General features: G+C 40.4%; 3 protein-coding genes and 1 long non-coding RNA gene across 7 annotated transcripts; 2 read left to right on the forward strand and 2 right to left on the reverse strand.

The window, feature by feature from the left end:
- Nucleotides 1–1,078: 1,078 nt before the first annotated feature.
- On the reverse strand, nt 1,079–2,570 carry LOC124221553 (farnesol dehydrogenase-like). Its single transcript, XM_046631674.2, has 5 exons — nt 2,168–2,570; nt 1,922–2,048; nt 1,696–1,825; nt 1,426–1,575; nt 1,079–1,221 (listed from the first exon to the last, which is right to left on the reverse strand). The coding sequence occupies exons 1-5, from the start codon at nt 2,466–2,468 to the stop codon at nt 1,180–1,182; spliced, it is 750 nt and encodes a 249-aa protein (XP_046487630.1). The 5' UTR covers nt 2,469–2,570; the 3' UTR covers nt 1,079–1,179.
- Nucleotides 1,496–2,456, forward strand: LOC138191094 (uncharacterized). Its single transcript, XR_011177386.1, has 2 exons — nt 1,496–1,632; nt 1,893–2,456. It is a non-coding gene; the product is annotated as an uncharacterized lncRNA (long non-coding RNA).
- Nucleotides 2,571–7,063: 4,493 nt separating the features above from the next.
- On the forward strand, nt 7,064–12,537 carry mus301 (mutagen-sensitive 301). 4 transcript variants are annotated; one of them, XM_046631327.2, is made up of 15 exons: nt 7,064–8,153; nt 8,245–8,423; nt 8,514–8,690; nt 8,768–8,867; nt 8,939–9,135; nt 9,237–9,382; nt 9,475–9,709; nt 9,773–9,913; nt 10,002–10,416; nt 10,497–10,654; nt 10,713–10,808; nt 10,893–11,066; nt 11,179–11,292; nt 11,387–11,521; nt 11,656–12,537. In XM_046631327.2, exons 1-15 carry the CDS (start codon nt 7,307–7,309, stop codon nt 11,737–11,739), a joined length of 3,198 nt encoding a protein of 1,065 aa, XP_046487283.1. In that variant the 5' UTR covers nt 7,064–7,306; the 3' UTR covers nt 11,740–12,537. The 4 variants fall into 4 exon arrangements, with proteins under 4 accessions (XP_046487283.1, XP_046487284.1, XP_046487285.1 ...); XM_046631330.2 differs by lacking the exon at nt 8,245–8,423 and having other exon boundaries at nt 8,005–8,153; XM_046631328.2 differs by lacking the exons at nt 8,768–8,867; nt 8,939–9,135.
- An 80-nt stretch (nt 12,538–12,617) lies between these two features.
- LOC124221382 (uncharacterized) lies at nt 12,618–14,780 on the reverse strand. Its single transcript, XM_046631332.2, has 5 exons — nt 14,674–14,780; nt 14,432–14,550; nt 13,444–14,324; nt 13,078–13,314; nt 12,618–12,956 (listed from the first exon to the last, which is right to left on the reverse strand). The coding sequence occupies exons 2-5, from the start codon at nt 14,504–14,506 to the stop codon at nt 12,743–12,745; spliced, it is 1,407 nt and encodes a 468-aa protein (XP_046487288.1). The 5' UTR covers nt 14,507–14,550; nt 14,674–14,780; the 3' UTR covers nt 12,618–12,742.
- Between the last annotated feature and the right edge of the window lie 12,435 nt (nt 14,781–27,215).

Consider the following 27,215-nt stretch of genomic DNA (forward strand, 5'->3'; position numbering starts at 1 on the left):
ATTATTTCATTAAACTTCCTAGCCGGATGCCAGCCGAGAGCTGATTGGGCATTATTTTACTCGAAGCCTATAGGCTTGGAATTTTGATAAATCAGCATTAATTAATATTAATTCAATATTTACGGGATCATCACAGTGTAACGGGTCGAAAAATAGCTGATTTTCACGATCTTTTCTTTGATGTTTAAAATACGCTAACCAGTCTGATTTTTTTGTGTCGCTAATTTTTTTCAAAACGCCGCCATTTTGTCAATTCTAATTAAAAAAAAAACTTCCATAGCAAGGTAGCGGCATTCATACTGATTAATAATCTCTTTTTAAATTTTGTTTCAGATAATTTTGCGGTCACCACATTATGAGATAAATTTATATTTAAAAAAAAATGGAACGTTTAAAAATTCATTTTTTGTTCTTTAGGAGTGGCCTGATTCGACATAAAAAAATTAGATTCATTAACGTATATTAACCATCGAAAACAAATTGCGAAAATCAGATATTTTTCGACCGGTTACGATAGGATGATCCCTTAAGTCGGTTATAAAAATCCAGCATTAGATTAAGCTCGTGGAAGCAAATTAATTACATTTCGTAGGAGGCCATCAGATTACATTAGAATCATCCAGTAATAACTATATGTATTGAATAAAACCAATTCCTGCTCATGCCTATTCTATACTTATGTTGAAATAACCGACAGCTTTGAATAATAAGCGTGAACTAGTCCCCCCTTTTTTTACTGGTTTCAAACGTAGCCGCATTGATCAAAATTATTATTGGGTGACGCTTATGTAACGACATATTGCAACTTGAGCGATACGGGTGACATTGTTTGTTATGCTTTTCGCATAGTAGACCTTACTAAAGACGGTAGTTGGACAATTAGCATTTCCATTTTATCAAGAGCTGTCACCAGTTTATCATAAAACTAGTTCTGCTTTTCAAGTTGCTTATGAAAATTAAATAAATTATTCATATACACCTACACATCTTGTTCCAGACGTGATAGAGGAAAGGTAATTTGTTTGTCGGATGTAGGGATGTCAAGAATATTGAGAATGACTTCAGACGAGATGCAATGTATTTTTTTGAAAAAAAATAGTTTTATTAAATTTCTCTCCATTCGTGACGAACCTGAAACGTAGGGTACATGTCCTCATAGTTGACTCATCGTGCCATGTCTTACAATACTTCGCCGACTGGTCGTATCGTCAATTCCGTAATCTAAAAAGTTTATAAAATTGATCAAATTTCAACAAGTTTATGGCACAGTTGAACACGGAGATTAAACGAGCTTGGCCTGACACGATAATAAACGGTGAAACTAAACAAACATGCAGTCTGTTGTGCAGCGTGTAAAACGTGAAGTTTGAAAATATAAAGTGTATTTAAGAACAAGCGAGGATGAAGAACGTTGGAAATTGTCACCTGAACATGTTCCGGGGTCCCCAATACGTATACAAGTCCCGCAGCTATATCTTCCGGCTCAAGACACGGACATTTGCTGAAGTAATCTTCGGAGGCAGGGAGACCTGCTGCCCGAACGATGTCCGTCTTGACAACTCCACGACTGATGCTCTGAAGAAATAATTAAATGACCATGAGTCAAGCCTCACTCCAATTTTAATAACCGTGGTAAGTCTTTCTAGTAAAAGAGCTACCGTTAAGAATTGCTCCCTGATACTAAAATCTTCTCACCGTAATTTTAATCTTGCTACCAACAGCCACGAGATCCCGTCTTACCGTTTCCGTCATGACAGTAATTGCATATTTTGTGGTTGAATACAGACTGCTAGGGTTCTCAAAGGAGAGCCAATGTCCTAATACGCTGTGGGAGCACAAAAACATCGTCAAGTACTTTTGGTACTCGTCTGTTATCACTCTATTATTTACAGAGATGAATCTCATAGGATTGATCGTTCACCTGTTGATATTGATGATGTGACCCGCTATGTTTCGCCTTCGCATTGAAGCCACGGCTTCTTTCACACCGACGGCAGACGCCATGACATTTAGGTCGAGTATCTTTCGAAATCCCTCAATATCGTCATCTAAAGCAAACAACGATAAATCAATGAGAAGAAATGAGCGACATGTACGTGCTTAGATCTCTGTAGTTATTTGCACAGGTCAAAAGTAAAAAAAAATTTGCTCAATTCTTATTGCTCACCAATGAATCGCTTAGGAGTCCAAAGACCAGCGTTGTTAACGAGGACGTGGACACCTCCAAATTTTGTATCAACCCATTTAAAAACGCCCTGAAATTCTTCCGTGTTGGTAATGTCACACTGCTTTGGATAAAACTTTCCTTTAGCTCCCTCGAGCCGTTTTTCCAGTGCTTTCAAGTTCTCCAATCGCCTGCCAAGTCCAATGACCAATAAACCCTCCTTGACGAGAGCTTCGGCGATTTTTTCACCTATTCCCGCACTGGCACCGGTCACGATTGCAGCTTTACCGACCCAACGATCCATGTTTTCAGAGTGAGTTGAATTACGATCGACCGTCCGCGCTTACATATTTATATATAACATACCGAGGAGTGTTCGATGTATCATGTGTCGTAATGTACCTACTATAGTTTTAGAAGGAGATATAACCCCACTGCCCGCTGGTTTCAATTACATGATACTCAACTTACATTACAGCAATTCACTTCCTTATCTTCAGTTACTAACGGTCGCTGGAGCTAATTGACAAATTCGACCATGAGCATTTATAACAACTCACTATCACCGCATAACAGCATAACAGCTAGTGACTGTAGTCACTGATCTGTAACTGGCTTGGTTGTTACAGATAAACTGGCAAATATTACAATTATCATTTTCCCTCCATTTATCTTTGAGAATTTTCGCTCGCAAGGTTGCATTGTCACACACATGATAACGTCATTGCAAGTGGAATGGGCGTTCGATGCGCTGTTTGCGGACTCGTGGTCGAAATTTGACGGAGTATAGATAGTCAAATGTTTTCATTCATGCCATGTTATCTCTTATAGATCAAAAGGTATATTTATGCTCGAATAGTAGTTTTCGATTAAAGTTGGTAAAGTGATATTTACGTACCGCGTATAATTACCGGTGACATGATTGTACGTGGCTGTGAAACCTCACGCGCTGGTATGAAACGTTATTTATTATAACAGCGCACATAAAGTAAGCCTTTTTTATCTTAATTTCCGTGCGTAAGGTGCTACTGTTTAGCGAACCGCACTTAAAGTGAGGTCATTTCGATACAGCGTTTCGAAATACTCGCGGATCCGCATGGTATACAGGTAAAGTGCCAAAACGTAGCACTTCGCGCGCGGAAATCACGATCAAAAAAGCTTACTTTACGCACGTTGTTACAAAAAATATTTATATCCGTCCCAACTCTTGGGCATAGCCGAGTCCTAATTATTGTCTTCACTGCAATTATGATCGGGAGTTGAGTTAGTATTTATCAATTGGCAATGTTAATATAAAACCAGGTATTTGCAGAAAAAACCCTGAAACTCAGGTTTGCAACATTTCTGCAGCCAGCTCGGCGATACGCGACACATAGCACGACCTACTTTCACATTGTTGAACTTACGGCGGATCCTGAAGGGTCTAAGATCTCGCAGCCAGTGAATTGAATGGCTCCACTATAATTGTCGGTAAGCGTGCGCCTTCTCTCCCCTTTGTTTAATACGGGAATTGCAAGTGGACCATTCTGATTTCACTGATTATTCATTTAAGTACATTTCGCTCCTTGTATTTGAAAAGTACCACCTCATTTCTCACTCATATATTGGTGCATGCGTACGTGTATTTTAGGTTCTCTGTTTCCGTCTGCAATGTTTTTATCGTCGCAGGGCATCGCGCACCCGAACAAAACGTCGAAATGGCTACGGACAGAGACCGCTATTCCAAATCAAATTCATCCAAGTGAAATCAATTCCGTCGGATGACGACGGACCCGATAGCGATACACGGCAGCGCAAGTATTCCTCTTCGCCGAAAGATCCTTCCTTTAGCCCGGGGGGGATACGATTTCCATACAACAAGGCACCGCAATGATTACCTACCCCGTGAATACATTAGTTGAACTTAGCCTTCCACAGTGCGCACAAGGTTCGCGTAGGCATTCCAGGTGTGTCCTCCGTCCCTCCGACTCTGCGCCCTTGTACACGCGTACGTACAACGTCGATACCCTTAAGCTGCCTGTTCGTCCTTAGGGATGAAAGTTATTTACTTCGGCCAACTGTCTTTCTCTCCGGGCTCAGCGAGGAATCTTCATTGCAACAGAAATGAAAACCCTGCGATCAATCCTCGCCTTTGGTCTGGGAATGCATGGTCTTAGAGGATACATAGTTCGGCTGTAGGTATGTACATAGGTATAACGTTTCAGAATATATCCAACTATGACCTGGGAATTTACCTTACCGGTTTTAGTCTAAGGAGTTGGGCGGTCTACTAGAATTCCGGATAGGATCTCCGACGGTACGGTACCGTTTCTGTCAGCAGAATTTTTAGATTTTGCACCGATTTATACGGGTGAAACTCGCGTGTCTACGAATAGCTCTGATGATTTTTTCCATGCAATATCAAGACGCAAAGTTAACACGTAATAATGAATTTCGCAGGAATTTGAAACCACAGAAAAAGTTTTCGGTTGAAACTTACTAAGCTAAGTATATTTTGATGTATTGAACAAATTCGTGTGATCAAGAGATGGGGTTTATCGCTGTTGAGTCGGGAGACAAGTATCGAGACATCGTTAAAGAATATGTGTTGATCCAGTTCTAGACTAAAAGGATCTTACACGATGCAGGTCAGCCAAGTTTTCTGCTCAAGAAATTGCACGCGCGGTTATTAATTTGATTGAAAAAGGCAAAATGGCGACGAATTGTAAAGTCCTTGTTATGTCGATACACGCAATGGCTTGATACGCCTCAGGTGGAACGCCCTAAGGAGGCAATGGCAATCGCTTGTTTATTCTCCGCGTGGACCTGCGGTTCAATCCACTCCAAGAAAAATAGCATATGGTAAGTAGATTTCGCAACGTGTTGCCCGTACTGTTTACGGTAAGCGGAGAAGCACGCATTAATGGGTACAGGAATAAATGGAAATCAAATGATCGCGTTGCGTGGGCTGGTTAGGTGTCTAATGACAAGGGTGTGGTGTCGATATTAACGGCAAAATGTATCGAAGAACCGACCAAGAAAGTTTAGGTCGATGGGTAATGCAAGATAGAGCTTTCGATGATTTCCGTATAAAATAAGAGTAACGGGTGGGTGCGCCGGGCCGTTATAGTTATTGGTTCGGCTTTCTTATATTGGACGATAAATTCTTCGGGCTCGTTCTTTTTTCTTTAGAAATTTCCTGACCGAAGTTTCTTCGTTGACCAACAACTAACTTTCCAAAGGAGGGAAGGGGTCGTTATCGCAGACCATGGCTGCCAATAGATTTAGCACACTCGCGTTCTTCCTCTTCCTATACAATCTATGGCGGAACCATTAAAACTGCTGCGACAGAGACTCAAACGTGTATTATTTATACTTATGAAAATACCTTATATCTTCACTCGGCATATTTTCCTAATCGTGATTCTCTTCTGGAGCGAGCAAATCTTTAGCAAGTAACAAAACATATCCGCAGCATGTTTGCGTTTAAATTAAAGTTTGAATTGAATTTTAAAAAATCGTAAGGATCGTAATGCTATCGGAGATCGTAACGAAGTCCAGATGGCAAGTACGGAGTATTGGAAATATTATATGTTATTGATCTCTCCCTATATTCATGGAGCATCGTGGACCGCAGTTCAGCTCGTCGGCACGGTGATAAATCATGATCCTCAAGAAACTACCCCGCATGTTACAGGATACACGTCGATTGTTTTCGCACATGACGTATTATCCTTGCCGTATGCGAAATTCTACTAACATATCTATGTCGGAGGCTTACAGCAGCTGGCATGTTGTTCAACCTTTTCCAACAATATACCGTTGTATCCGATTGGAATTATTTTGATGCACATTATTGAACATAACATGAATCGAACACCTTTAAACCGCATTTCACTGATTTAGTACGGCGAAATGCACTCAGTTTCGACAAGTTCGATCACTGAGTCTCCAGCAAAAAAAAAATTCAGCCTAAAATACCCAAGCTACAACGTTCGGTGGGCTTCGTTTGTTGGTGACCAACCTTCTGCCGTAGAGTAATTTTAGAAATAACACCGTATGTGATGAGCTTAAGTTAATACATCGCTCACATGTGGCTATAATACACTGTGAAGCATTCTGGACGTTGTAAATACCTAATTAATGGGATGCGTGATTCAACACGAAGCGGTGCCGTTGCCGGCAAAACAGCATTTAAAAAAAATTCTTTTGCACTTTGGAAATTCACCGCTCAGATTGCGATGAATAATTATTAAAAATTACTCGTACGACTGCGATATGAGAAATATAACAGGATACGGAACATGTAGATAGTCTTTCTAAAAATAGACAACAGAAAAAAAGCAAGGAAAACACCACAGATTGAAACTAATTATGCACAAAGTGTTTCTTTATGAATCCTTTCTTCAGCATAAGATATTGTTACAAAGGGTGAAATCACCCGTTTTGCCCCCTCTTTAATGATCTAGTAGTCATCATAGATAAAAGACGTTTATAAACCTCTTATGTCTTTCAAAAGAATAAGGTTGCTGCGTCAACCAACATTATTGTAAAAACAGTCTTGTTTCAGACTTCAAACGAGAAACACATATTACGCAATTAAAACTTTTTCACAACATTTTATTCACGCTCTTGATTTTGACTTGATAATTAAACTCGCGGATCCATATTTTATTTCCGTAACGTCAAAGAACGTTACAATATTTACATTTTTAACGTAGCGCCATTTCTGCATTTCCATTTATAACGATATTAGCTCGAATACCATCAGTGGACTCGAAGATACTCCTATCCGTAGGCAACTTCTCATGCATTTGTGACTACCGTATCACGGCATTGCAGGATAAAAAATCGTTACCCACCGCAACTGGCGAAGTTCGAATTTCGAATTACCGCTGGATGTCGCTACTAGCGGACTTGCCATCGAACACCGTGTACCTGTGTTACGTTTAATGCGGCGACTGTAACGTTTGAATTTTGAGTGGACGGAACACACGCTCCCGCGTAGAATAACCTAGTTCTGCAAAAGCAAAAAATTAATCATCTAGTCAAAGGTGCTACGCGTGTTAGAATAAGGAAATTGGCACGATAAAGCTACATCCTTGGTAACAGAGTATAACCTCTAAGGTTGACATAATTCACTTGTAAAGTGATTCAAACATAATGGCTGTGACACCTGATCAGGCTGATTTTTCTCTTGGTCAAAAAATGAGTAGAGGAAGCAGTCTAAAGCTCGGTGCTAATTTAATAGTGGCAGGAGGAAACTCGTTTCCTTCGTCGTGGTTATCCATTGACGACACTGTACTAAACACGATAAGTTTTGATGAAGAATTTACATATGCTACTGACAATGTTGTCGCTACAGCAACAAAGGACGATAATGAATATTATCAGAATAATAACAACCACACTAATGCCGAGGAAAACATGTTCTTTGAGAAAGATACAAACTTTGAACAAGTGAAAGATCACAATTACAGTAGAATATTGGACTTGAATATAAGCGACCAGGAATTTTGTCAAATAGAGTCAACCTTGGTACAAAAAACTGAACAAGTTCACATGGAGCTGAAAACCATACTGAATACAACAGAAATATCGATATGCCGTGATGATCGGTTAAACAATACGGTCGTAGATTCTGGTATCGAAAAATCTATGTGGGAAGATGACAGTCTACTGGATCGAGTATTCAATGAACTTGAATCATCCAATAACGAGAACGTCGAAGCTACCAAATCTGAGTGCTCTCCGTTGGCTGTATTAGATAGTTTCAGCACCTTGACTTCTCCAAAAAAAATTCATTCCGAACCATTGGATTGTCCTTCGACTGTTCCGCGTGTTCAAAAACACTCGTTATCACCACTTAAGGAAAATAGCAGACCCAACAAAAAGAGTCGGACGGTTGTCCCACGGTTTTGTGAGGATGCGATGAAAGATTCCTTTTACGGACTTCCAGGCTCGGTAAAATCACTTATACAGCGTGTAAAGGGAATTGATGAACTATATGGTAAGGTTCCTCTTTTGGTAAATGCTTTCCAGTTTCTTTGTTCTTTAAATTTTTTGATACAGAAATTGAGGAAACTTTTTGCCATCTACAGAATGGCAAGACGAGTGTCTTAAACTCAAGGCAATTTATGATCGAAAAAATTTAATTTATGCCCTCCCAACAAGTGGTGGAAAAACATTAGTGGCTGAGATATTAATGCTCAAGGAGCTTGTCGCTAACAAAAAAAATGCAATCTTCATACTTCCCTTTGTTGCAATCGTTCAAGAAAAGGTGCTACTGCTCAAAACATCTTTTTGCAATTTCACAATATTGCTTCTCATGCTTCTGCGCCTTGCTCATAATACTTGTAATTTATTTTAGGTACGTTCTTTGGCACCTTTTGCCCTGGCCTTAGATTTTTTGGTCGAGGAATATGCCGCTGGAAACGGGCAGTACCCGCCGCGTAAAAGGCGGAGAAAACACACCATTTATGTCTGCACGATTGAGAAGGGACTGGGCCTGGTTAATAGCTTGATAGAAAACCAGCGTCTTCATGAGGTAACGTTGTACTAATGTTTCAAAGTCAAAAGTTTGGATGAAATTACCTTGAATTTAATGGGAAACATTTTGAGTAGGTTGGAATGGTCGTTGTTGATGAGCTTCATTTATTAGGAGAAGATGGAGGCAGAGGCGCAACACTAGAAGGTCTACTGACAAAAATAATGTACACTGGAAGTGCGTTGAAAAAAAATAATCTGCTCAATGCTCAAAAGCATTTCACTTCATTATGAGTTCTTTTTTCTCAGATAATCCACATATTATCGGAATGAGTGCCACTATTGGGAATTTGAATGAAATCGCTAAATTTTTGAATGCTGAAATTTACACGAAAGATTTTAGGCCTGTAGAATTGAAAGAGTATGTTAAATGTGAGGACGATATTTGGCTTGTAGATCTTGAGCAAGAAGAAATACTAACTGATCTAAAGAAAATTGCTTACGCTGTGAGTAAGCGTTTATCTCGGTGGTCATAATTGTGTTTACATAAGTTTACAATACATTTGAAGTACGTTAATGATGACAGTTTATTCCCTTCAAAATTTAGTACTCCCAGGAAGCTCTCAGGCTTGATCCAGATAAACTTGGAGGATTGGTAATGGATGTTGTACCACAAGACTCTTGTCTAATATTTTGTCCGAGTCGCAAGAACTGTGAGAATGTTTCTATATTGTTGACGAAAGTTCTGTTCAAGTAAGGAGAATAGCAAATCATACCCTGGCCATTGTGTCTTTCTATAAAAGTATCGTGATTACTTTAATAATTGCATTCTAACAATCATCCAGATCTCTGCACAATCATAAGAAAAAGGAGAAAGATATATTGATAAGAGCATTGAAAACTGAAGGTGCTCTCTGTGAGATTCTGGAACTAACTATAAAGTTTGGCGTAGCTTATCATCACTCTGGTTTGATGGCAGAAGAGCGAAAGCTACTGGAGGAAGCGTTCAGATCTGGAACTCTTTCTGTAATTTGTTGCACCTCAACTTTGGCTGCTGGCGTTAATTTACCAGCGCGAAGGGTAACTTTCTATTATAGACATGGTCTGCCTTTTCAATTTCGTTATAATTTGTTCACATTACAGGTAATACTCAGACGTCCATATGTTGGTAATCAGTTTCTAAACTTGAGTCGTTATAAACAAATGATCGGTAGAGCTGGAAGAGCTGGGATGAAAGACGTTGGAGAAAGTATACTGATTTGTAGAACAAACGAAATTCCCAAGGTGCTGGATTTTACATAAATTTTGCCACTACTATTGCAATTATTCATTGGTTATTAGATAAACATGACGTTTCCCCTCTTCATCTTAGGTAAAAGAGTTGTTAACTTCTAATATGGACGACTGTATCAGTACTTTACACGTTGAAGAAGACAGGGGTATAAACAATTTGATTCTGAGTTCGATTCTCTTAAATTTGGCTACAACTAGATCAGAGTTGCACAAAATAGCTGGAACTACGCTTCTTGGAATACAACAGAAGAGGCTAAATATTAATACAAATAATATTACTGACAAAACGATCACAAAGCTAATAAAAACACGTGTAATTAAAGTGAAACAAGTTACTAATCACAGTGAAATCAATCCCAACTTAACTGTCCTCATTCAGTCGCAAGATAATTTAAAAACAGCTCAGGAAACACCACGACCTAGAAAAAAAATTGTAAAACTTAATAGAACAACAAAACTGGAAGTATGCAAACTGGGAAGAGCAGCTATGAAAGGTGAGGGTACCGAATTTTTTAACTGCATTTTTTCTCTATGCTCTTATCATATTTGTAATACCGTATTTCATGATTTTTAGGATGCGTCGATCTGAATCGTGCGCATATGCTGTACAGAGACTTAAAATCAGCACAAAACCAGCTAGTGCTACTCGACTGTCTCCACCTTTTGTACCTCGTGACGCCATACGATGTTGTTGATCTTGTAAAACCATCTGGAAACGTGTACTGCGATGTGGTAAGTCAGTAGGATACAAAAAGAGATTCGCCTTTAAATTTCATGTAATTTGTTGCAGGTTTGCAACTTGTCTCCCGTACAGATGGAGACTGCAAGAGTTTTAGGCATAAACGAGACAGTTGCAACCAAACTGAGAGCTGGAGTGATGCCAAAGGTTTTAAATTGAAATATTATTTCATACTTATTTGTAAATACCGAAAATGTAAGACTTTATAACATCTGTTTTCTTCCTACACAGAATGTCGATTCTAACGTCGTAAACAGGTTTTATTTGACCCTAATGCTCAATGAGTTGTGGAATCAGCAAACTGTTCACATAGTATCTACTAAGTATCAAGTCAATCGAGGAATAGTACAAAATTTAATGAACGCTTCCGCATCCTTTGCTTCAAGCGTGGAACGGTTTTGCGCGGTAATTATCGCACGCATATCTTGCTACCTAGAATATGTCAGAACGAAAAATAATGCAGATCTATGATGGTAAAAGAAAATGAGAATCTTGCTCACGGCGTCTTCTCTTTCAGGAACTTGATGAATTTTGGGCATTCAGAGACCTGTTGCACAGTTTTAGTAAACGGCTATCACACTGCTGCTCGGTTGAACTCGAACCGTTAATAGAACTTCCTAGTGTGAAAATTGTACGTCAAAAATGCAAAAGATACGCATTCAATGTACCTTGAAATGTCAAAAATGAATAACATGTAAGTATTGTGTTTTGATTTCTTCACTCAGGGACGTGCCAGACAGTTGTTCAATGCTGGATACAAAACATTGCAATCTGTAGCACTGGGTCAGCCAATGGAAATGTGTGATAAAATTGAAAACTTGCCGATGCGAGTCGCTAGTCAGATCGTCGCTGCAGCTAAGGTATGTTTTGATATTTGAAGCTTTATGTTTAATTCCAATTGGCAGAATGAAATCAATAAATTTTTGTAAGCGACGAATTAGTTACAATTAATTAAATAAAATGCACATTTTGAGTACATTTTGTTATTTTGCAGCTCTTATTGTTGGAGAAGGTGGAGAACCTCAGAGATGAGGCCGAAGACGTGCTGGATGGAATTGATATATCGAATTTCCGGTAATCCAATCATCACAGGCATATTCATGATATGCTGGTTACCGTACTACGACGCAAAACGTATAATAATTTAGAAATTAATTTCTTCCAATTACTCTCCAAGAGAAAATCAATTTTTAATTTGAATAATTCAATGCGATAGAAAAAAAAATTCAATCAAATGAACGTTTTGTTCCTTATCTATCGCAAAATGTAATATATTTAATTTTCTACACAATTTTTTCAATGACAAAGAACAACTGAGAGATTGTTCTTTAACGTTAAGTTTATAATATTTTTAATTCATTGCGATCTAAAACCCCATAGATGGATAAAAGTTTCTTTATTTTCACCATTTTCCATACGTTTTTGATAGCATTTAAAACTTATGAATACGTGAACTGTTGAATACATATATAAAAGGTGTATTTTTTTGTACAAAACTGTTATGCCTGTATTATTTTTCCTATTACTGATTAAGCTTATGATTTATCTTGATTTGCTATAGATTACTGGTATTCTAGAATATTCATTGGCATTATGATGAATGATATTCTTTATACGAATCATCTTCATGGCAAATTTATATAAGAGCGCCGTATCCTGTATGTAACGGCGTTATGATAAAGTGCCATAGATTGAAAATCCCCGAACCAGCCAAAAGAATAGAGTCATTTTTTTTGGTAACTCTAGTGGGATGACAACATAAAACGTTCGACAATATTACTTTACTACATATTGTGCAATGCAGATCAGCGTGTGTGAAATCTAACACTCTGATTAAGCTGGCACATAAAATATTCGTCCATGTGTTGTTGTGAAACTTTTGTCGAAAAAGTGAATCTCCACACGGTGGTACAAATAAATCATTTCAATTCATAGGTTGAGTTTTAACAAAAGCCATAAAATTAAGATTTTTATTCATCATTTTCACAACATAGGACGCGGATATAAAAACTAGTAATTAACTATATACAATATTGCGGAAGGAACGGTAACTTATATCATTATTTTATGGTGATCTGGTATCAACGTTTTTTATATAAACACGGATTGAGCACGAGAGGTGGAAGTTTACTTCGTTTTTTCGTGACGTCGGCGTCTTTTTTAAAGTCCATAAAGTAGAATAAGTTGTGCGATAAGTCTTTCCACGTATTGACAAATCCGTAAACACCCAAAGTTTTGATGAACTCGTCCACGTCATTGAACCTACTTTCAACTTCGGCAATTTTGAGAATCCCACTGAAGGCAGAAACGCAAAAAAATCAAATTATTGTGCTGAATAAAAGTGAAGTTAGTGTTCAACATAAAAATCCGAAAATATGGAGCCACTTATTTCCTGCACACGTAGTTTGATACCTACTCTTTCTTCAGAACTCTGTTGGCTTCTGTCAAGTAATCTGTCAGATTTGTGCCCATCAGAGAGAGGCAGAAAACCACGACATCAATTCGGCCCGTCAGCAATGACGAATGTGCCATATCGCAGGTGGTGACTTTATCATTTATGGCAACCAGATCCAAGGAGTGTACTTTCTGTGTTACACTGGCTGCAAGTCTGGCTTCGCCGCATCCGAAGTCTGCGACAATATAGTCTTTCGGCCTGTCGGTGTAAAATTAAGAAGTGATACAGTATCGATACAAATTTATTTGTGCCATTATATATAATTGAACAGAATATATAAGCTCCTATAAACGAAAAACTGATCTGTGTTAAATATTGTTTCCTTACATTTTTTTTATCGATGCGATTATGGTATCTAAAGGGTTCAAAGGCCACTGTTCCACTTGGAGCTGATAGCCTTCATGGTAGGCTAAAAATGCGTCAGGATCTTCCTTGAAATATTTCTTGGACGACCAGCTTTCGCTGTTGTACATTTGTTCGTTCAAGTATCGAAACCTTGAAGACTTGAGTCTAGCCAACATTCTGTCTCTTAGTGATTTTTGCTCAGTACTTTTCTTATAGATCTTTATTGAGTCATGCTGCTGCTTTTCAGCGAGCAATTTCTGTAATCTGTCGATTGTTATTCTGGATTCAATAACTTTGGTTGAAACTTTGAGATTGGTCAAATTCTTATCGTCTTTCATTTCAGCCTGAACATCCGTTGTGGAATTGTCTCTTCCATCTGTCAGGTTTGCAATAGAAGGCTCTTTTGTACTGCTTGAATTTCTTAGATTTTTTAGTTTCTTTTTCTTACGCTTTAATTTTTGCTTTTCAATCCGCTTTGCAAGAAGATCTCCATTTGGCTCCAATTTCTGTTTGCGGATCCTATGATGAGCATCGTTTGGAATTTTTTTTTTATTAACTTTGTTAGGTTTGTTCTTTTTCAACGATAATACAGTGGCACTGTTATTTGCATTGGCACTAGATCTAGGGTCCGAATTTTTATGTGATTCGGATTTCCATTTCTTAATTGAAGTTTCGTTTATCGTTGAGTCAGAAGATTTACGTTTCTTGCTACTGACTCCATTTCTAGCTGCAGGAAGATTGATAATTTCAGCATTCCGTGCCAGTTTGGCAACTTTTGATTTCGGTTTTTTACGTAGTATCGATTTCTTCTCAGCCTGAAGAATATTAACCGATATTTTGGTCGGTTTGGCTTTCTTCTTCCGCTGCATAAAAAGTATCAAGGCATTCAATTAGTAAATAAGTTCTTCGAACACAGTTTTGAGGTTAGAAAAGGTTAGGATTCATATTATATACATTTTGGTAAACTTACACCGATAAATAGTTCGTTCGTCAGTTTGTCACCTGTTACGTCAATCTCCCAAGCACTTTCCTTAAATATCCTCATTTCGATATCAAGAACTCATTGAAGTACTATAGCATACCGTATTGCTGAAACAGGTTACTATTATAAGTCTATGGTTACTACAACTCCAATTTACTCCATACACGCGGTATGATCCAGTGTTGCCGGACTGAAATTCTTCGCCGTGTTCCATTCTAGCAAATACTTACATCATGCATGCTAGATAGAGCCACAAAACGTGCTGGTATGAAAAACTTCATCTGCATTTTCACGTGCAGCAAACGGCTGGATGCAGTACCGCTGCCGTCGCCACTCTGTAGTTGCCGTTGTGTGTTTCGTGGCAGCAAGTAGATTATACTTTTTCTGCTTGAATCAAATTTTTACTTGTTTTTACGTAATATATGCTTTGTGAAGAATGTGCGATATTTTATTTCTTTACGCTAATCGGAGGCTCTGTATAAAATGTATGCTATTATTTTTACGCAGAAATTGGCTCAAAGTCACAAATTAGCCGTTTGCGAGGAAAATCGAAGGGTGCAATGTTGTCTTTCTCAGGTAAAATTTCCTGTACCATCAGGTCGTATGTCGCTGCGATCGGCAGCGCGTTATGGTACGATAGTGGGCGTGATTGCAGATTGTTGCATGCTGCTGCAGCTTGAGTCCAGCCAATAGATCTGCACAGGTGTACTCGCTGATATATTTCGCGTTTTCGCTTACACGTGCCGATTGATGGAATCAACTGTAAAGCCTACTCACAGGTGCACAAACTGAAATATGTTTCGTAAATAAGCTCGATTCATGCTTCGTAAACGGCATAACAGCATCGTCGTGAACAGCTACGGATTGAATGAAGAAGGCTGCAGATTGCACGTCAATCGGAATGTGTTACGGTACGGGATGATTCATTCGCTGGAGGTATAATGTTTTTTTTTAACAAATCAAACATATTGTCAGCTGCAAAATATCAGCAAGCGCAATCGATTTCCCTCGCAAAATTACGTCGGAATAGTGCCGGAAAGAATTTATTCCCACACTTTTCAAAATCGCGAAAATTTTCGCCAAAAATGCAAAGGGGGTAGCCTTACTTTTTTTTCATTATTGGAGCCGAAAATTTTTGGTCTCAGATTCGATTTGAAAGACTCTTTCATGACTAATCGGACCCCTAGAAGCTCAGAAAACGCAGCGAAAATAGCGTTGGATCAGCAGGAGAGGAGTTAGGAAGCAAAAACACCTGCTGAAAAATGTGTCAAAAACGAGTTTTCGTTTTTTGGCTGTAACTTCTGATGCGTTAATCGCAGCGTTTCGGGACTGCACCCAATCGATTTCTCTCGCGAAATTACGTCGGAATAGTGCCAGAAAGAATTCATTCCAGCACTTTTCAAAATCACGAAAATTTTCGACAAAAATGCAAAGGGGTTGGCCTTACTTTTTTTTCATTATTGGAGCCAAAATCTTTTGGTCTCAGATTCGATTAGAAAGACTCTTTCCTAACTAATCAAACCCCCAGAAACTCAGAAAACGCAGCGAAAATAGCGTGGGATCAGCAGGAGAGGAGTTAGAAAGCAAAAAGCACCTGCTGAAAAATGTGTTCAAAACAGGTTTTCGTTTTTTGGCTGTACCTTATGATGCGTTGATCGCAGCGTATTGGGACTGCGCCCAATCGACTTCTCTCGCAAAATTACGTCCGATCAGTGATACAATTGATTGATTCCAGCACTTTTCAAGATCGCGAAAATTTTCGCCAAAAATGGAAAGGGGTTAGCCTTACTTTTTTTTTTGGCAAAAAACTTTTGGTCTCAGATTCGATTTAAACGATCCTTAACCGACCAAGTGGACCCTCAGGAACTCAGAAATCGCAGCGAAAAGAGCGTAGGACCAACAGGAGAGAAATGGCGAGCGAAAAAGCACCTGCTGAAAAATGTCGAAAATTCAGGTTCTGGTTTTTTGGCTGTAACTTTTGATGCGTTGATCGCAGCGTATTGGGACTGCGCCCAATCGACTTCTCTCGCAAAATTACGTCCGATCAGTGCTACAATTGATTGATTCCAGCACTTTTCAAAATCGCGAAAATTTTCGCCAAAAATGGAAAGGGGTTAGCCTTACTTTTTTTTTTGGCAAAAAACTTTTGGTCTCAGATTCGATTTAAACGATCCCTAACCGACCAATTAGACCCTCAGGAACTCAGAAATCGCAGCAAAAAGAGCGTAGGACCAACAGGAGAGAAATGGCGAGCGAAAAAGCACCTGCTGAAAAATGTCGAAAATTCAGGTTCTGGTTTTTTGGCTGTAACTTTTGATGCGTTGATCGCAGCGTATTGGGACTGCGCCCAATCGACTTCTCTCGCAAAATTACGTCCGATCAGTGCTACAATTGATTGATTCCAGCACTTTTCAAAATCGCGAAAATTTTCGCCAAAAATGGAAAGGGGTTAGCCTTACTTTTTTTTTTGGCAAAAAACTTTTGGTCTCAGATTCGATTTAAACGATCCTTAACCGACCAATTGGACCCTCAGGAACTCAGAAATCGCAGCGAAAAGAGCGTAGGACCAACAGGAGAGAAATGGCGAGCGAAAAAGCACCTGCTGAAAAATGTCGAAAATTCAGGTTCTGGTTTTTTGGCTGTAACTTTTGATGCGTTGGTCGCAGCGTATTGGGACTGCGCCCAATCGACTTCTCTCGCAAAATTACGTCCGATCAGTGCTACAATTGATTGATTCCAGCACTTTTCAAAATTGCGAAAATTTTCGCCAAAAATGGAAAGTTGTTAGCCTTCCTTTTTTTTCTGGCAAAAAACTTTTGGTCTCAGATTCGATTTAAACGATCCTTAACCGACCAATTGGACCCTCAGAAACTCAGAAATCGCAGCGAAAAGAGCGTAGGACCAACAGGAGAGAAATGGCAAGCGAAAAAGCACCTGCTGAAAAATGTCGAAAATTCAGGTTCTGGTTTTTTGGCTGTAACTTTTGATGCGTTGATCGCAGCGTATTGGGACTGCGCCCAATCGACTTCTCTCGCAAAATTACGTCCGATCAGTGCTACAATTGATTGATTCCAGCACTTTTCAAAATCGCGAAAATTTTCGCCAAAAATGGAAAGGGGTTAGCCTTACTTTTTTTTTTGGCAAAAAACTTTTGGTCTCAGATACGATTTAAACGATCCTTAACCGACCAATTGGACCCTCAGAAACTCAGAAATCGCAGCGAAAAGAGCGTAGGACCAACAGGAGAGAAATGGCGAGCGAAGAAGCACCTGCTGAAAAATGTCGAAAATTCAGGTTCTGGTTTTTTGGCTGTAACTTTTGATGCGTTGATCGCAGCGTATTGGGACTGCGCCCAATCGATTTCTCTCGCAAAATTACGTCCGATCAGTGCTACAATTGATTGATTCCAGCACTTTTCAAAATCGCGAAAATTTTCGCCAAAAATGGAAAGGGGTTAGCCTTCCTTTTTTTTCTGGCAGAAAACTTTTGGTCTCAGATTCGATTTAAACGATCCTTAACCGACCGTTTGGACCCTCAGGAACTCAGAAATCGCAGCGAAAAGAGCGTAGGACCAACAGGAGAGAAATGGCGAGCGAAAAAGCACCTGCTGAAAAATGTCGAAAATTCAGGTTCTGGTTTTTTGGCTGTAACTTTTGATGCGTTGATCGCAGCGTATTGGGACTGCGCCCAATCGATTTCTCTCGCAAAAATACGTCCGATCAGTGCTACAATTGATTGATTCCAGCACTTTTCAAAATCGCGAAAATTTTCGCCGAAAATGGAAAGGGGTTAGCCTTACTTTTTTTTTTGGCAAAAAACTTTTATTCTCAGATTCGATTGAAACGATCCTTAACCGACCAATTGGACCCTCAGGAACTCAGAAATCGCAGCGAGAAGAGCGCAGGACCAACAGGAGAGAAATGGCGAGCGAAAAAGCACCTGCTGAAAAATGTCGAAAATTCAGGTTCTGGTTTTTTGGCTGTAACTTTTGATGCGTTGATCGCAGCGTATTGGGACTGCGCCCAATCGATTTCTCTCGCAAGATTACGTCCGATCAGTGCTACAGTTGATTGATTTCAGCACTTTTCAAAATCGCGAAAATTTTCGCCAAAAATGGAAAGGGGTTAGCCTTACTTTTTTTTTTGGCAAAAAACTTTTGGTCTCTGATTCGATTCAAACGATCCTTAACCGACCAATTGGACCCTCAGAAACTCAGAAATCGCAGCGAAAAGAGCGTAGGACCAACAGGAGAGAAATGGCGAGCGGAAAAGCACCTGCTGAAAAATTTCGAAAATTCAGGTTCTGGTTTTTTGGCAGTAACTTTTGATGCGTTGATCGCAGCGTATTGGGACTGCGCCCAATCGACTTCCCTCGCAAAATTACGTCCGATCAGTGCTACAATTGATTGATTCCAGCACTTTTCAAAATCGCGAAAATTTTCGCCAAAAATGGAAAGGGGTTAGCCTTCCTTTTTTTTCTGGCAAAAAACTTTTGGTCTCAGATTCGATTTAAACGATCCTTAACCGACCGATTGGACCCCCAGGAACTCAGAAATCGCAGCGGAAAGAGCGTAGGACCAACAGGAGAGAAATGGCGAGCGAAAAAGCACCTGCTGAAAAATGTCGAAAATTTAGGTTCTGGTTTTTTGGCTGTAACTTTTGATGCGTTGATCGCAGCGTATTGGGACTGCGCCCAATCGATTTCTCTCGCAAAAATACGTCCGATCAGTGCTACAATTGATTGATTCCAGCACTTTTCAAAATCGCGAAAATTTTCGCCAAAAATGGAAAGGGGTTAGCCTTACTTTTTTTTTTGGCAAAAATCTATTGGTCTCAGATTCGATTGAAACGATCCTTAACCGACCAATTGGACCCTCAGGAACTCAGAAATCGCAGCGAAAAGAGCGCAGGACCAACAGGAGAGAAATGGCGAGCGAAAAAGCACCTGCTGAAAAATGTCGAAAATTCAGGTTCTGGTTATTTGGCTGTAACTTTTGATGCGTTGATCGCAGCGTATTGGGACTGCGCCCAATCGACTTCTCTCGCAAAATTACGTCCGATTAGTGCTACAATTGATTGATTCCAGCACTTTTCAAAATCGCGAAAATTTTCGCCAAAAATGGAAAGGGGTTGGCCTTACTTTTTTTTTGGCAAAAAACTTTTGGTCTCAGATTCGATTTAAACGATCCTTAACCGACCAATTGGACCCTCAGGAACTCAGAAATCGCAGCGAAAAGAGCGCAGGACCAACAGGAGAGAAATGGCGAGCGAAAAAGCACCTGCTGAAAAATGTCGAAAATTCAGGGTCTGGTTATTTGGCTGTAACTTTTGATGCGTTGATCGCAGCGTATTGGGACTGCGCCCAATCGACTTCTCTCGCAAAATTACGTCCGATCAGTGCTACAATTGATTGATTCCAGCACTTTTCAAAATCGCGAAAATTTTCGCCAAAAATGGAAAGGGGTTAGCCTTACTTTTTTTTTTGACAAAAAACTTTTGGTCTCAGATACGATTTAAACGATCCTTAACCGACCAATTGGACCCTCAGAAACTCAGAAATCGCAGCGAAAAGAGCGTAGGACCAACAGGAGAGAAATGGCGAGCGAAGAAGCACCTGCTGAAAAATGTCGAAAATTCAGGTTCTGGTTTTTTGGCTGTAACTTTTGATGCGTTGATCGCAGCGTATTGGGACTGCGCCCAATCGATTTCTCTCGCAAAATTACGTCCGATCAGTGCTACAATTGATTGATTCCAGCACTTTTCAAAATCGCGAAAATTTTCGCCAAAAATGGAAAGGGGTTAGCCTTCCTTTTTTTTCTGGCAAAAAACTTTTGGTCTCAGATTCGATTTAAACGATCCTTAACCGACCGATTGGACCCTCAGGAACTCAGAAATCGCAGCGAAAAGAGCGTAGGACCAACAGGAGAGAAATGGCGAGCGAAAAAGCACCTGCTGAAAAATGTCGAAAATTCAGGTTCTGGTTTTTTGGCTGTAACTTTTGATGCGTTGATCGCAGCGTATTGGGACTGCGCCCAATCGATTTCTCTCGCAAAAATACGTCCGATCAGTGCTACAATTGATTGATTCCAGCACTTTTCAAAATCGCGAAAATTTTCGCCGAAAATGGAAAGGGGTTAGCCTTACTTTTTTTTTTGGCAAAAAACTTTTATTCTCAGATTCGATTGAAACGATCCTTAACCGACCAATTGGACCCTCAGGAACTCAGAAATCGCAGCGAAAAGAGCGCAGGACCAACAGGAGAGAAATGGCGAGCGAAAAAGCACCTGCTGAAAAATGTCGAAAATTCAGGTTCTGGTTTTTTGGCTGTAACTTTTGATGCGTTGATCGCAGCGTATTGGGACTGCGCCCAATCGACTTCTCTCGCAAAATTACGTCCGATCAGTGCTACAATTGATTGATTCCAGCACTTTTCAAAATCGCGAAAATTTTCGCCAAAAATGGAAAGTGGTAAGCCTTCCTTTTTTTTCTGGCAAACAACTTTTGGTCTCAGATTCGATTTAAACGATCCTTAACCGACCAATTGGACCCTCAGGAACTCAGAAATCGCAGCGAAAAGAGCGTACGACCAACAGGAGAGAAATGGCGAGCGAAAAAGCACCTGCTGAAAAATGTTCGAAGATTCAGGTTCTGGTTTTTTGGCTGTAACTTTTGATGCGTTGATCGCAGCGTATTGGGACTGCGCCCAATCGATTTCTCTCGCAAGATTACGTCCGATCAGTGCTACAGTTGATTGATTTCAGCACTTTTCAAAATCGCGAAAATTTTCGCCAAAAATGGAAAGGGGTTAGCCTTACTTTTTTTTTTGGCAAAAAACTTTTGGTCTCAGATTCGATTTAAACGATCCTTAACCGACCGATTGGACCCCCAGGAACTCAGAAATCGCAGCGGAAAGAGCGTAGGACCAACAGGAGAGAAATGGCGAGCGAAAAAGCACCTGCTGAAAAATGTCGAAAATTTAGGTTCTGGTTTTTTGGCTGTAACTTTTGATGCGTTGATCGCAGCGTATTGGGACTGCGCCCAATCGATTTCTCTCGCAAAAATACGTCCGATCAGTGCTACAATTGATTGATTCCAGCACTTTTCAAAATCGCGAAAATTTTCGCCAAAAATGGAAAGGGGTTAGCCTTACTTTTTTTTTTGGCAAAAAACTATTGGTCTCAGATTCGATTGAAACGATCCTTAACCGACCAATTGGACCCTCAGGAACTCAGAAATCGCAGCGAAAAGAGCGCAGGACCAACAGGAGAGAAATGGCGAGCGAAAAAGCACCTGCTGAAAAATGTCGAAAATTCAGGTTCTGGTTTTTTGACTGTAACTTTTGATGCGTTGATCGCAGCGTATTGGGACTGCGCCCAATCGACTTCTCTCGCAAAATTACGTCCGATTAGTGCTACAATTGATTGATTCCAGCACTTTTCAAAATCGCGAAAATTTTCGCCAAAAATGGAAAGGGGTTGGCCTTACTTTTTTTTTGGCAAAAAACTTTTGGTCTCAGATTCGATTTAAACGATCCTTAACCGACCAATTGGACCCTCAGGAACTCAGAAATCGCAGCGAAAAGAGCGCAGGACCAACAGGAGAGAAATGGCGAGCGAAAAAGCACCTGCTGAAAAATGTCGAAAATTCAGGGTCTGGTTATTTGGCTGTAACTTTTGATGCGTTGATCGCAGCGTATTGGGACTGCGCCCAATCGACTTCTCTCGCAAAATTACGTCCGATCAGTGCTACAATTGATTGATTCCAGCACTTTTCAAAATCGCGAAAATTTTCGCCAAAAATGGAAAGGGGTTAGCCTTACTTTTTTTTTTGGCAAAAAACTTTTGGTCTCAGATTCGATTTAAACGATCCTTAACCGACCAATTGGACCCTCAGGAACTCAGAAATCGCAGCGAAAAGAGCGTAGGACCAACAGGAGAGAAATGGCGAGCGAAAAAGCACCTGCTGAAAAATGTCGAAAATTCAGGTTCTGGTTTTTTGGCTGTAACTTTTGATGCGTTGATCGCAGCGTATTGGGACTGCGCCCAATCGACTTCTCTCGCAAAATTACGTCCGATCAGTGCTTCAATTGATTGATTCCAGCACTTTTCAAAATCGCGAAAATTTTCGCCAAAAATGGAAAGGGGTTAGCCTTACTTTTTTTTTGGCAAAAAACTTTTGGTCTCAGATTCGATTTAGACGATCCTTAACCGACCGATTGGACCCTCAGGAACTCAGAAATCGCAGCGAAAAGAGCGTAGGACCAACAGGAGAGAAATGGCGAGCGAAAAAGCACCTGCTGAAAAATGTCGAAAATTCAGGTTCTGGTTTTTTGGCTGTAACTTTTGATGCGTTGATCGCAGCGTATTGGGACCGTGCCCAATCGACTTCTCTCGCAAAATTACGTCCGATCAGTGCTACAATTGCTTGATTCCAGCACTTTTCAAAATCGCGAAAATTTTCGCCAAAAATGGAAAGTTGTTAGCCTTCCTTTTTTTTCTGGCAAAAAACTTTTGGTCTCAGATTCGATTTAAACGATCCTTAACCGACTAATTGGACCCTCAGGAACTCAGAAATCGCAGCGAAAAGAGCGTAGGACCAACAGGAGAGAAATGGCGAGCGAAAAAGCACCTGCTGAAAAATGTCGAAAATTCAGGTTCTGGTTTTTTGGCTGTAACTTTTGATGCGTTGATCGCAGCGTATTGGGACTGCGCCCAATCGATTTCTCTCGCAGAAATACGTCCGATCAGTGCTACAATTGATTGATTCCAGCTTTTTTCAAAATCGCGAAAATTTTCGCCAAAAATGGAAAGGGGTTAGCCTTACTTTTTTTTTTGGCAAAAAACTTTTGGTCTCAGATTCGATTGAAACGATCCTTAACCGACCAATTGGACCCTCAGGAACTCAGAAATCGCAGCGAAAAGAGCGTAGGACCAACAGGAGAGAAATGGCGAGCGAAAAAGCACCTGCTGAAAAATGTCGAAAATTCAGGTTCTGGTTTTTTGGCTGTAACTTTTGATGCGTTGATCGCAGCGTATTGGGACTGCGCCCAATCGACTTTTCTCGCAAAATTACGTCCGATCAGTGCTACAATTGATTGATTCCAGCACTTTTCAAAATCGCGAAAATTTTCGCCAAAAATGGAAAGGGGTTAGCCTTACTTTTTTTTTTGGCAAAAAACTTTTGGTCTCCGATTCGATTCAAACGATCCTTAACCGACCAAATGGACCCTCAGAAACTCAGAAATCGCAGCGAAAAGAGCGTAGGACCAACAGGAGAGAAATGGCGAGCGGGAAAGCGCCTGCTGAAAAATTTCGAAAATTCAGGTTCTGGTTTTTTGGCTGTAGCTTTTGATGCGTTGATCGCAGCGTATTGGGACTGCGCCCAATCGACTTCTCTCGCAAAATTACGTCCGATCAGTGCTACAATTGATTGATTCCAGCACTTTTCAAAATCGCGAAAATTTTCGCCAAAAATGGAAAGGGGTTAGCCTTACTTTTTTTTTGGCAAAAAACTTTTGGTCTCAGATTCGATTTAAACGATCCTTAACCGACCGATTGGACCCTCAGGAACTCAGAAATCGCAGCGAAAAGAGCGTAGGACCAACAGGGGAGAAATGGCGAGCGAAAAAGCACCTGCTGAAAAATGTCGAAAATTCAGGTTCTGGTTTTTTGGCTGTAACTTTTGATGCGTTGATCGCAGCGTAGTGGGACTGCGCCTAATCGACTACTCTCGCAAAATTACGTCCGATCAGTGCTACAATTGATTGATTCCAGCACTTTCCAAAATCGCGAAAATTTTCGCCAAAAATGGAAAGTGGTTAGCCTTCCTTTTTTTTCTGGCAAAAAACTTTTGGTTTCAGATTCGATTTAAACGATCCTTAACCGACCAATTAGACCCTCAGGAACTCAGAAATCGCAGCGAAAAGAGCGTAGGACCAACAGGAGAGAAATGGCGAGCGAAAAAGCACCTGCTGAAAAATGTCGAAAATTCAGGTTCTGGTTTTTTGGCTGTAACTTTTGATGCGTTGATCGCAGCGTATTGGGACTGCGCCCAATCGACTTCTCTCGCAAAATTACGTCCGATCAGTGCTACAATCGATTGATTCCAGCACTTTTCAAAATCGCGAAAATTTTCGCCAAAAATGGAAAGGGGTTAGCCTTACTTTTTTTTTTGGCAAAAAACTTTTGGTCTCAGATTCGATTTAAACGATCCTTAACCGACCAATTGGACCCTCAGAAACTCAGAAATCGCAGCGAAAAGAGCGTAGGACCAACAGGAGAGAAATGGCGAGCGAAAAAGCACCTGCTGAAAAATGTCGAAAATTCAGGTTCTGGTTTTTTGGCTGTAACTTTTGATGCGTTGATCGCAGCGTATTGGGACTGCGCCCAATCGTTTTTTCTCGCAAAAATACGTCCGATCAGTGCTACAATTGATTGATTTCAGCACTTTTCAAAATCGCGAAAATTTTCGCCAAAAATGGAAAGGGGTTAGCCTTACTTTTTTTTTTGGCAAAAAACTTTTGGTCTCAGATTCGATTGAAACGATCCTTAACCGACCAATTGGACCCTCAGAAACTCAGAAATCGCAGCGAAAAGAGCGTAGGACCAACAGGAGAGAAATGGCGAGCGAAAAAGCACCTGCTGAAAAATGTCGAAAATTCAGGTTCTGGTTTTTTGGCTGTAACTTTTGATGCGTTGATCGCAGCGTATTGGGACTGCGCTCAATCGACTTCTCTCGCAAAATTACGTCCGATCAGTGCTACAATTGATTGATTCCAGCACTTTTCAAAATCGCGAAAATTTTCGCCAAAAATGGAAAGGGGTTAGCCTTACTTTTTTTTTTGGCAAAAAACTTTTGGTCTCCGATTCGATTTAAACGATCCTTAACCGACCAATTGGACCCTCAGAAACTCAGAAATCGCAGCGAAAAGAGCGTAGGACCAACAGGAGAGAAATGGCGAGCGAAAAAGCACCTGCTGAAAAATGTCGAAAATTCAGGTTCTGGTTTTTTGGCTGTAACTTTTGATGCGTTGATCGCAGCGTATTGGGACTGCGCCCAATCGACTTCTCTCGCAAAATTACGTCCGATCAGTGCTACAATTCATTGATTCCAGCACTTTTCAAAATCGCGAAAATTTTCGCCAAAAATGGAAAGGGGTTAGCCTTACTTTTTTTTTTGCCAAAAAACTTTTGGTCTCAGATTCGATTTAAACGATCCTTAACCGACTAATTGGACCCTCAGGAACTCAGAAATCGCAGCGAAAAGAGCGTAGGACCAACAGGAGAGAAATGGCGAGCGAAAAAGCACCTGCTGAAAAATGTCGAAAATTCAGGTTCTGGTTTTTTGGCTGTAACTTTTGACGCGTTGATCGCAGCGTATTGGGACTGCGCCCAATCGATTTCTCTCGCAGAAATACATCCGATCAGTGCTACAATTGATTGATTCCAGCACTTTTCAAAATCGCGAAAATTTTCGCCTAAAATGGAAAGGGGTTAGCCTTACTTTTTTTTTTGGCAAAAAACTTTTGGTCTCAGATTCGATTGAAACGATCCTTAACCGACCAATTGGACCCTCAGGAACTCAGAAATCGCAGCGAAAAGAGCGTAGGACCAACAGGAGAGAAATGGCGAGCGAAAAAGCACCTGCTGAAAAATGTCGAAAATTCAGGTTCTGGTTTTTTGGCTGTAACTTTTGATGCGTTGATCGCAGCGTATTGGGACTGCGCCCAATCGACTTCTCTCGCAAAATTACGTCCGATCAGTGCTACAATTGATTGATTCCAGCACTTTTCAAAATCGCGAAAATTTTCACCAAAAATGGAAAGGGGTTAGCCTTACTTTTTTTTTTGGCAAAAAACTTTTGGTCTCAGATTCGATTCAAACGATCCTTAACCGACCAATTGGACCCTCAAAAACTCAGAAATCGCAGCGAAAAGAGCGTAGGACCAACAGGAGAGAAATGGCGAGCGAAAAAGCACCTGCTGAAAAATGTCGAAAATTCAGGTTCTGGTTTTTTGGCTGTAACTTTTGATGCGTTGATCGCAGCGTATTGGGACTGCGCCCAATCGACTTCTCTCGCAAAATTACGTCCGATCAGTGCTACAATTGCTTGATTCCAGCACTTTTCAAAATCGCGAAAATTTTCGCCAAAAATGGAAAGGGGTTAGCCTTACTTTTTTTTTTGGCAAAAAACTTTTGGTCTCAGATTCGATTTAAACGATCCTTAACCGACCAATTGGACCCTCAGAAACTCAGAAATCGCAGCGAAAAGAGCGTAGGACCAACAGGAGAGAAATGGCGAGCGAAGGAGCACCTGCTGAAAAATGTCGAAAATTCAGGTTCTGGTTTTTTGGCTGTAACTTTTGATGCGTTGATCGCAGCGTATTGGGACTGCGCCCAATCGACTTCTCTCGCAAAATTACGTCCGATCAGTGCTACAATTGATTGATTCCAGCACTTTTCAAAATCGCGAAAATTTTCGCCAAAAATGGAAAGTGGTTAGCCTTCCTTTTTTTTCTGGCAAAAAACTTTTGGTCTCAGATTCGATTTAAACGATCCTTAACCGACCAATTGGACCCTCAGGAACTCAGAAATCGCAGCGAAAAGAGCGTACGACCAACAGGAGAGAAATGGCGAGCGAAAAAGCACCTGCTGAAAAATGTCGAAAATTCAGGTTCTGGTTTTTTGGCTGTAACTTTTGATGCGTTGATCGCAGCGTATTGGGACTGCGCCCAATCGACTTCTCTCGCAAAATTACGTCCGATCAGTGCTACA

The sequence above is a fragment of the Neodiprion pinetum genome, chromosome 6 (assembly GCF_021155775.2).
Source record: "Neodiprion pinetum isolate iyNeoPine1 chromosome 6, iyNeoPine1.2, whole genome shotgun sequence".
NCBI classification, from domain to species: domain Eukaryota; kingdom Metazoa; phylum Arthropoda; class Insecta; order Hymenoptera; family Diprionidae; genus Neodiprion; species Neodiprion pinetum.